The sequence below is a fragment of the Carex rostrata genome, chromosome 10 (assembly GCF_964058835.1).
Source record: "Carex rostrata chromosome 10, lpCarRost1.2, whole genome shotgun sequence".
In the NCBI taxonomy this organism is placed as follows: Eukaryota; Viridiplantae; Streptophyta; class Magnoliopsida; order Poales; family Cyperaceae; genus Carex; species Carex rostrata.
The window spans coordinates 3,056,505-3,067,839 of NC_135927.1; the positions used below are offsets into that span (position 1 = coordinate 3,056,505).

At 34.0% G+C, this 11,335-nt stretch overlaps 1 protein-coding gene across 1 annotated transcript; it reads right to left on the reverse strand.

Annotated features, from left to right (window-relative positions):
- Positions 1-1,979: 1,979 nt before the first annotated feature.
- Positions 1,980-5,819, reverse strand: LOC144560632 (putative disease resistance protein At1g58390). The gene is made up of 4 exons (XM_078309869.1): positions 5,695-5,819; positions 5,358-5,482; positions 3,855-4,860; positions 1,980-3,373 (listed from the first exon to the last, which is right to left on the reverse strand). The coding sequence occupies exons 2-4, from the start codon at positions 5,407-5,409 to the stop codon at positions 2,119-2,121; spliced, it is 2,313 nt and encodes a 770-aa protein (XP_078165995.1). The 5' UTR covers positions 5,410-5,482; positions 5,695-5,819; the 3' UTR covers positions 1,980-2,118.
- Between the last annotated feature and the right edge of the window lie 5,516 nt (positions 5,820-11,335).

Here is an 11,335-nt window from a genome sequence, read left to right on the forward strand (position 1 = left end):
CAAATCAAGACGGGGAAATTAATTGTAAAGAAATTTTACAACCAAAGAAGCATGACATTTCAACTTACACGCACAAATGAGATATGCTTAATTTTGTATATATCTTCATCTCTTTGCATAGATTCGTGTATCTCATGTGAGGGCTCAATTACTAACAGCTCTTAAAGTGTCCACGCATTATGTAGCTCGGGAAGTGCGTGCAGCATCCTACAATTGTTAATTTCGATCTGACGAAGGACAGGTATAGCTCCCTCTTTTATGTCCCAATGACATAGAAGTGGCAGAAATGTAAGATTCAATTTTTTGAGGTTAGAAACCCTACGGTTGATCAACAGATCAGCTTAGTTTCCCAATATGAAAAATAACTTAAATGAAGTATCCTGAGGCTCTGCAGCCTCTCCAATATGGACATTGGATCTTCCTCAAGCTTAGAATATATGAGCATCAATTTGGTGAGGTTTACAATACAAGGAAAAGGATATCTCAATGAACCTAACCTTTTCAAATGAACAGCAAAGGAGAGAAGACGAAAATAAAGCCAAGATCAAATTTTAGTTGCGGCAGGTAGCCCGGTAAAAATCATGCAAAAACCATTGATCAAAGTAGTAAATGTGATCAAATCTGGCTTTATGTTTATTCTTATCATATCTTGAAGAAACTTTCACTCCGTAATTTGTTTGCAATACCCATTAATATATCACTGTATTAAGAACCAACTCTCTCTCTAAGGGGCATTTCACCAAACAGTTGACATGTTTGTATTAAGATCCCAAATTTAAAAAAGCCCTTGATAAAAAAGTGTATAAGTAAACACATCAGGTAATTTCATCGATCCCCTGACGGGCATGCGTAATGTTCCCCTTGATACAGTAAAAGTGCATGAGACCATTAAAAGGTCTACCATGGGGAGCAAATCCAGCATTAAGAAGAAGTATATTGAAAAACCAAACTGTTTTTGGGGAAGATACAATAGAATTAAAGCTGGCCCTACTAGTATATACAGGTGATGCTTAACAGATACAAGGGGAATAATTGCTCTGTGTTGTAGAAGTAGAACACAACTGCTTTGGATTCCTTCTCGGCCCAGCTAGAAGTTTCGGTTCCTTCTTGGACCCAGATAGTATTTTGGGCTCGTTCTCGGCCCAGCTAGGATTAAAAGAAGGTAACAGGATTACAAAGACTTTGCAACATATTTATTAGTACTTGGCCCAGCTAGTATTCCGCATTTTTTTCGCAACAAAATGTACCTTTGTCTTTGCAACATAATTACAAACTGGTCCCTTCTCTGATCTAGACTGATGGCAACAACGCAAAATTAAAGTTGGACTCTATTTAGGTACTAAAATGGAGCTTCATAAGTAAATTGCTGTGGCACCTTTCACAATTTCACTGAATTGGAAAGCATGTGAAGGCTATGAAAACATCACGTCAAGAGACACTAAAACAATGTCCCTTCTCCATGTCTTGTTTTTTTTTGTTTTTTGTTTTTTTTTGTCTTTTTTTTTAAAAGGGCTTGACAGTGGCTTCCAAGCTGTATGTATTAAATAAAACAATCCAGTACATCATCACCCGCAAGGTAGGCACCCACTTCTTACAATCCACATGTCTTATTGAGTTATACACATCAGCACACAAACAACAATATTAATCCCACCACCAACAACAACGGTCTCTCCATATATATATTTTTGGACAGCAAATTAACAAGCTGAATTTTTCTGGCTGGTGAGTTAGACTTGTCTTGAAACATTTAGGATAAATTAAAGCTTTATGGAAACGGTATAATATGTAGATATATATGACATTTTAGGGCACGGAATTTGACAAGAGTAAAGGTGCTAAGTTGAATGGGTGAAAGAAATTAGAATTTTTGAGGAAATCGTGTCTAATATAGAATCAAAACACAACATGCATGCATAATAAAAAACACTAAAAAGAGGAAATATACCATTTGATTTATTGGAAACACCAAATCAAATAAAAATATTTAATTTATTCAATGTAATCCCAACATACATTATAATTAACACAATGATGCAGAGAGCACAACATACATTAAAACTTGAATATAAAGAACATGAGATACATGCAAAAGTCAAAGAGAACACGTGAATCAAATCAAGACACCGAAACAGCATTACATTTATGGTTCTCGAGTTTGCAGTAGTTTACTAATTCAGTAACATGGTTTAGATCGGGTAGGTTCTTGAGTGTGCAGCAGTTAACTAATTCAGTAACATTCTTTAGATCGGGAAGGTTTTTGAGTTTGCAGCAGTTAACAACATGCAATGTTGTAAGGTGTGACATAGCCATCGATTTCATTTCCCAAGTCTGCAAGTTCTCCAATTTGAGAAGTTGTAAGGACTGCAACTGTGGAAATCCATTTGCAGAGCAAACCATTTTCTCACCCAGGTATGCTCCATCTTGTAAACTAAGATATTTCAGGGCCTCTAGTTTCTCTAGCCTCGGCATGGGGTCTTCCACCAAACCAGATTTGGTTAGGGTCAGCTTTGTAAGGTTCGTTGGAAATTTAACATTATCTATGATTAGTTTCCTACAATTCCATTCTCCAACCAATTTTATTGTCCTTACCGTCTCAAGTTTTGGAAAGGCCCTCAAATCAACTAACTCTGATGGTACAATATCTCCTATAATTGCCATTGAGATGAGATTAACCATCTGACTCATTAGGTTAGAAATAGATTTCCAATATGGATTTGGTTTCAACTTTGGATTGTCCATGTTTGAAATAGCTAACTTTCTAAGGTTGATTAGGCCTTGCGGAAAGTTTTCTAGCCATGACTCTGGAACTGCAACTGTTTTCAGTATCTGTAGGTCAGATATAGTTGTTGTGGAGGGTGGTCCTTTAATTTCGGAACTAGGATCGGCATATACATGGAGAAGTGTTGTGATTGTCCACAGAGATTCAGGTAGGGTTTTTATGATTGTATCTCTAACATCCAAAGTTTGGAGAAATTTCATGAGCATTATAGTTGGAGGAAGCTCAGTTATTTTACTACCTCTCAAGCCTAGATATCGCAGATAAGACATGCTTATTAAAGGTGCTTTTGGCATTGCCGAATTCCTCAATTCCAACACCCACAGCATATCGGACATTTTGACATTATTTTTTTTAATATCAAAAGCGAGAAAGGAAACTACCCCCCTATCCAGTACTAGGATTGGATTTTCTTTCTTGTTATCATGGTTGATTGCTACACGGGACATGGATTTTATTTGTTTCAGATCTTTGTTGGCAGCCAAAAACTCCTCTTTGTAGGATTGATCGATGGCGTATTTATGAATAGATTGACCCACCCGGCAACATTTGATTGCGCCTAAGATTGATCTCTTGGAAACACAAACCAACGACCTGTAAGCAAAAAAAATAAAATAAATAACATCTCGTCCATTATTTATAAAAGAAACAAAATTTCTAAATGGACATGAGGACCTTATAATCTATAACAAAATAAATAATCAACTTTCAGAAATTAATATATATAAAATTGTTTTTTTTCTTGGGGAAGGGTTAATTATATGTCGCTCAATCATTAATTAGTCTTCTTTCTTGAAGTGGTAGAGTCACCTTAATTCTCAGTTTACTTAAATAGTAAAAAAAATGTGTTTTTATCCATCATCGAGAAGCTATCTATTCTTTGGTAATAAAATAGACACAATTCAGTTTAATTGATTACTAATTTTTTGAAACTATGATCTAATGTTTCAAATAGCAATCATCCTATAACTATCCTGATGTCTTTTAATTATGGGTGAAAGGGAAAAACGATAAACCAAACAATCACCTGTAAATCATAAGATGGAATGTCAATTTCTCGAATGTTTGAGATTACCTTTGGACAAGTTGTTGCAGGTAGTTATTTGCGGTCTCCTCTGCCGTCTGTCCTTCCTCTGGTGTAACAAATCCTTCGGCAATCCATATCTCAGTTAGAGACCTTGCAGGAATCTCATAATCTATTGGGTAACATGCTAAATAAAGAAAACACTTTTTGATAATGTCAGGTAAATCTTTATAGCAGTAGTTAATAACATGCAACAAACGATTGTTAGGTGCATCATTATCAGACTCTTTTATCTCGGCTAACAGATCATCCTTCACCTTGTTCCATGTGTCGTAGTCCATTTTTTTAAATGAAAGGAGACCCCCTATAAGGACAAGAGCCAGAGGATCTCCTTCACATGCCTTGCCAATCAGTTGAGGGAGATTGTCCAGTTCTTTAGTCAGCTCTAGTAAGAACTCGAGAATTTTAGAAGGTTCTTTGAGCTCTCGATGTTTTGGAAACGCAGTTATGAGGAACAATGCTCGGTTCCTCTCCTCATTTGCGAAGATGTTTGAACTATTATCTGCTATGTGAGGAAGCAAGCCTTCAATTATTTTTATGCCGTTGAGAGAGGATATCAGCACATCTATGTCAGTGTGCTCCGACTCACCTTCTGCTTCTGTTTGCTTTAAATATTTGCATGAAACAATATCATTAATATTATAATATATTCTTTTCTTCCAATATATTGCAACATTATGTATCCTTAAACTGGGGATCTTTTCTCTGGAAGACCGTCCAATTTGACGGGCTTCGAGTTGCATACGCTTAATTAGATCCACCTTATTGCCCTCAGGGTCGTCCATGAGGTCAAATTTAATTTTCATTAGGATAGACACAATTTCACGTGATTGCAAATGCTCAAGATCCTCTTTATCAGGGAAATTATCTGATAAAAGAACTTTGAGAGAAGGTTGAGATAGAATTCCTTTTATGAAAGGTAAGGCATCCATCTCAGTTTGAAAATATGGTTGTGCTATCCAATTTAATCCGTCGCTCAGTCTCAGATCCAATTCAACTGCAATACAAAAGAAATATTATAAAATTAAGTACTATAATTGGTGCATGAATGAAATCTGATATTAATTATGGAGTTGCTAGAACTTATGAAATGCTACCAACTTAAATAATAACTGATGAAACTTTCAACTCCAAACCTTATTCAGCTGTGGTATGAATAGAAAGTGTCTGCGTTGGTGATTTCCATATTCAATATATCTTATTTAAAAAAAAATATATAATTGTTGAGGAGGTACTACTGAAATCACTATAATGGAAAGGATTTCTGGGTCACCAATGCAAAATAGTATAATATGTATCATGAAGTATCTTGTCAGCAGGGCTACTTCTGGTAATAATTGCTAAATTTAGAAGAAGAAAAAATTAATTATAGGTAGTATTGACTGTCTAATTTTAATTAGATGTTTTTGCTATAAATTAGTATTCAGGTAATGTATTAGTAAAGAAATATTTAACAGAAATAATTAGCATTTTCAGAAATAAATTTGTGTTTACCAGAATTGCGATCTACAGTTCTTCCAGCACTTGCTTCCTCTATCTCTTTCATTAAATCAAAACAATTTAATCCTTCTTTCGCTCCCTCCCTCACAATCAATGCAACCGCAAGCTTCACCAAATAACTGTAATAGAAAAGAAATTTTTAAAAGATAATATAAATGGTGCAATACTGAAATCAGGCATTATGGAGTTGCCAACATGAAGACTGTTGAAATTTGAACCTCTAAACCTTAGCCCCTGTCCCCACCATGGAGGTCGGGACAGGACACATGCGCAGGAAAACAGTGAGAGAGATAGAAGTGAAACCAAAAGAAAGGACAGAGAACACACTCACCCGGGATTGTTCCTGTTTCAGGTTGAGGACAGGAGGTTCGATCTGTTGAACTCGGAAGGAGAAGAGAGAGGAAGGAAAGGGTTAGTGAGGGAAGGGGGAGGAAGTAGGTGTAGATTGATAAGGGGGCTGTGAAAGAGGAAGTGGTTGTTGATTGCAGAGGGACAGAGAGGGAGGCATCATTTATAATGAATTTATGATACAGCTAAAAGCCGAGCAAAAATATGTGTTTTTTTAGTAATTAAATTGCAATTCCTGTTCAGAACTCCAATCCTAACCGTTGAATCAGCGATTTTTAAAGTGACTTAATAAATAGTAAAAAAATTTCAAAAAATGTAAAATTTGATCTCCAAGCACATTTTAATATGGGAAATACATCTAACGGTTCGGATCGATCATTTGGACTTTAAAAATTGGAAATTGACTTGGTTGCACGGGAGGCGTGGTGCAAACGTTTTGATATTAGTCACACACACTCTCTCTCTCTCTCTCTCTCTATATATATATATATATATATATAGCGTAAGGCTATGGTGCTATGAGTTGCATAGAGAGCTACGGTGCTACGGCTCAATATTCGAGTTTTCAAAATCCTAACGGTCGATCCGAACCGTTCATCTTGTTCTCCATATTAATATGTGTTTGGAGAACAAATTTTACATTTTAAAAAAAAAAATTATTATTTTTTTAGATAGGTAGAAAATCACTTGATCTAAAAAATTCTGCACCATTCAAATTAAGTGATTTTCTAAATATCTAAAAAAAATAGTAAAAAAATTCTAAAAAATATAAAATTTGATTTGCAAGTATACATATTCATTCCTTTCCATGATGCTTATTTTTCTAACAGGATTACAACGTATTTGTGGGATCATTAGAAAGTGAATGGCTCAAATATAACTTATAAAGTAGCTTAATCGTAAGGAGCCGGCTATATTATTTCTCCATCGAGCAACTCTCTTAGTTAATGATTTACTATATATTGTCGCTTAGTAGAACATGAGCTGCTGGATACAGATGCGATCTGAACTCGACTCAATCAAAGAAATTAAACAAATGGAGGAGATCGACCTCGAGATGTGCTATTGAGTTTGACTAATCAATTAAAGACAAATGAGTAATTGGTATTTATGGTTCGCGCATGGATAGTTGGGCCCAAACCGGCCCATTGCTCTTCTGGGCCTAATTAAGATTGATTTTATTATTAATTTGAAGAGTAATTCTAGTTGGCATAATTATCTAAATTATAGAATTTGGACAAACACATCTTGACATCCATATATATTTTGATATTTAATCTTCTAGTTAATGTTCTGATAAATAATGGCGAATAAAAATTAAGATCTGCTCTGCCAATACAAGTATTTTGGTTTAATTATATTGACCAAAAGCATAAATTTGATGAGCGAAGTATAACTACATCTTGATAGGCATGGGAAATGGATCACATATATACCATCGATAGGCATCATGCATGATACATGTGTGGATAAATTTAATATATTTTTGCAATAGGGGCAAGTGGGCAACAACTAGTTAATTTCCTATTGTGCATGGTTTAGTACACACGAGGAGCTGGGTACAGATTGGCAACACTTGTGATGTTTCTAGTTTTTCACCACTTGTGATGTTTCTAATTTGTGATAATAATTACTACCATACTTAGAAAATGAAGGGTTAACTTGGTTCAAATGGGTATAATACATTCATGAAACCAAAATTCCATTAATTGTTGGGCCGAAGCCTTGCATCGTCTGGGCCTAATTAAGAAGCACAATTCTTTGTCAAAATTACTATAAGCAAAAGAACACTGTACTGAAGTACCATTAGAAAATCAATTATCATGACATAAATATTCATACTTCAATAAAATATGTGTGAACTGTAAGTGCGTGCCTACCTATCGATGAGGATGTACAAGATTGTTTTATTTAATACATACAACTTGGCCGTCATTATCAAGCCTTTCAAAAAAAATAAACGCATGAATAAGACAAGGGAAAGTGACATACCACCTAAATACATCATCCATTATACATGTGGGGATTATTTTTTATATTTTTCCAGCAGCAGTGCAACGTATTTGTGGGACCTAGAGGTTACAAAGTCAATAGTTCCAAAATAACATATGAAGTAGCTTATCGCCGGCTAGATTATTTTTGTCCATATATGCAACAAGTGATAGAGTCGGGTGTTCTAAAGCAACGATTTTATTTGTAATACCTACTTGTTCATATGATTGGTTAATAATAGTCAATCTGTTATCTTCAGTTGCATTACTGAATGGTTCATCTAAAAGGTAGATTTTCAACCGTGTATATATATTGTCCTTTTCAGTAGTAGTGATATTTTGGATCACCAATTGAAAATAATTATAGAAAAATGTATTACCAAATCAATTTCATATATACAAAGGTTAACCTATTGATCTGTTAATGCGAATACTACGGGTTAAAGAGATTAATTTCAGTAATATTATATGACTGCCACTTCTGTTCAACGGAAATGCTACAGAGTAATCGCAGGACACGTGGTCCGCATTTATTCAATCCATGAAGAATTAATGTCAATTAATAATTTTGTATTCTCAACTACTTTTTGAGATGGGTATCTTGCACCGAAATGAGTATTAAATATTTTGTTTTCCATCGGCTTCACCACTTCTCTCGGCATCTAATTAATGATAAACTAATTCAATTAATCTTAAATCTAATGTACGTACACATAAATTTTTTTGTCTAGAAAGAATTAAAATTTACAAATTTAATGCATATATAGCACCACTTTTGTCAACGGGTTTTGGGATCATTGCATTTGAAGCACGCGTTAAGCATGGTTTGGAAAATCGGCCAAGTCAGACTGGAATTGGCCGGAGACGATCCGATTTTTCCCGAATTAACTCGGCTATATAAATTATATACAGAAAATCGATTAAATTGAGGCTAAATTGAAACAATTGACCGAATTTTCCTCAATTCTCTTCTTTCTAGAGCAAAATTACATTGTTTCGGTATTCAATCCGACCAATTTTGGATTTTAAGCAACCACAGGAGAAATGATTTGGGGAAATCACGACTCAGAAGTCAGAACGACGGAGGAGGTTAAATTCTTATAAAATAGTGAATAGACTTGGTGTATGTATGGTGTACAGCTTTTTTAAAGACATGACATGGTTTACGGTAGACCAAGTCCAGATCGTTTATAAAATATGAAGGAGCAGAATACGGGTGCACAAAATGTCACATTCAGCACTTAATGCTAAATTTTCGTTTATACCAAATTTGCTATTAATAAATGCTGTCCTATTTAATTCAATATTGATTATATTATTAAATAAACAGTGATTTATTTTACTATTATTTTATTTGAATAAAGGAAACGGTGCATATAATTGTTGACAATAGTTGATTTTAGTTATTTTTTATTTTTACTTAAGAAAAATAAATATCAATTGTTCATGAAATACCATATTTTCTATGAAGATAAACTAATGCATACAAAATATAATATGAAAATGTAAAAGTTAAAATTAAACATTTTATTTGTTTTTTGTGAATTTATTAAGCTTTTTTATTATTTTATGAATATTCTATTTAATTTTTAAATTAGATAAATATTATTTTTATAAGTAATACACTATATATTTGATTGTTACCCTTCCAAATATAGTTATTATGAGTTTTGGAGTGGGTTATTTCACAAATTTAGTACAAAATAAGCTTATGCCAAAAAAGTCCAAGTTTCCGATCCGATTCTTCCGATTCCGGCCGATTCATCCGGTTCCGATACCACGGTCAAGTTCCCGATTCCTAGTTTCAGAACCATGCGTTGAAGAGAGAAGGAGATAAAGAAATATTAATTTCAGCATGCAGATAACTTGCTATAGTCATATATAAATTAATTTCTTTGTTTCTCAATGCTCTGCTGCCTCTACTCTGGACGTGGGGCCCTTCAGGACATGTTTTGTTTAAACATAAATGAAGGTCCTTTGGCTCACAGGAGGAGACCTCGAGATCTGCCATTGACTAATGAATGAAGTTGGCACCTGGCAGTTGGAATTTATATATATGATTCGCTCATAGGTAGACTGTAAGCTGCTCTGTGCATTTGTTGTTTACCTCTTATCTGCTTAGTCATAATTACTACTATACTTGTAAATTTGGTTCAAATGGGTATAGTCTAGGAATCCAAAATTACATTAATTACTTGTTGGGCCTTAGCTTGCTTCGTCTGCGCCTAATTAAGAAGTACAATTCTTAGTCATAATTACCATCAGTATAAGAAAAATCACACAGTAGTGAAATACCAATATGATATCAACTATCAAGATTAATTTTAGTTACACATACTGGTTGGTGAAAAGCAATTCATGGCTTCACTCGATAATTTTAAATCTGTATTTGCTTAATTTTAAAATAAGGGTGACATGTCATATAACAAAACCAAAGAAGAAGGGTAATTCTTCTACTGGTACCGTTTGATGTATCCTTAGAGAAAGCACAGTTCTTATAGAACTATACTTATTCTTTCAGAAGGATGTAAAATACGGAAGAATATTTTTTTTTCTTTTATCGGTACGTTATTCTATACCTATAGAAGAAAGTTGTTTTTTCTTTCAGTAAGGAGCTGATACAAGACAAGTTGTTCTATCGTGTTGGTTTCTAGTAGTAAGGAATCCGTTAGTACATCCAGTTTAAACACGATAAAGGACTACAGTTATGTAGTAATGGGAGTATATCTACGTCACAACACCTCACTTTAAAGATAAGTACCTGATATAAATAATTATATTCATAACTCAATAAGACGTGTGAATTGTTAGTGGGTGCTCCTATATATGGATGAGGATGTACAGGATTGTTTTATTTAATACATACAACTTGGCCGTCATTATCAAGCCTTTAAAAAGAATAAACTCATGAATAAGACATGGGAAAGTGACATACCACCTAAATACATCATCCATTATACATCATCCATTATACATTGGAAAGTGGGACCTCGAGGTTACAGAGTCAAAAGTTCCAAAATAACATATGAAGTAGCTTATTATTTGTCCATGCAACAAGTGATAGAGTCGGGTGTTCTAAAGCAGCGATTTTATTTGTAATACTTGCGCTCCCACTTAAGACTCGTCTTCCAAGCTTGTTATTCAACGCTTGAGGACATGTCAATTAATAATTTTGTACTCTCAACTACTTTTTGAGATGGGTATCTTGCACCGAAATGAGTAATAAATATTTCTGATTTCCATCGGCTTCACCACTTGACTCGGAATCTAATTAATGATAAACTAATTCATTTAATCTAAAATCCAATGTACACATAAATTTTTGTGTCTACAAAGAATTAAAATTTACAAATTTAATACATATATATTGGGTACCCGAACTTGGAACTCCTAATTATCAATACAACATATTTGTTTTCAACTATTATTATATTTTGTTGAATATTTGGACTCTATAATTTACAAAATAATAGTCAAAATTTAACGACATATGGTATGATCATGAGCCCATAACATAAATAACTACTTGTAGTGTTATTTTAATTCGGTATACATCATTGATATCTTTATATTTTGTAAGGGATTAAAAATGTAAAATCAAAATCGTTTTTATGGGATAAATTGTGTGTTAGT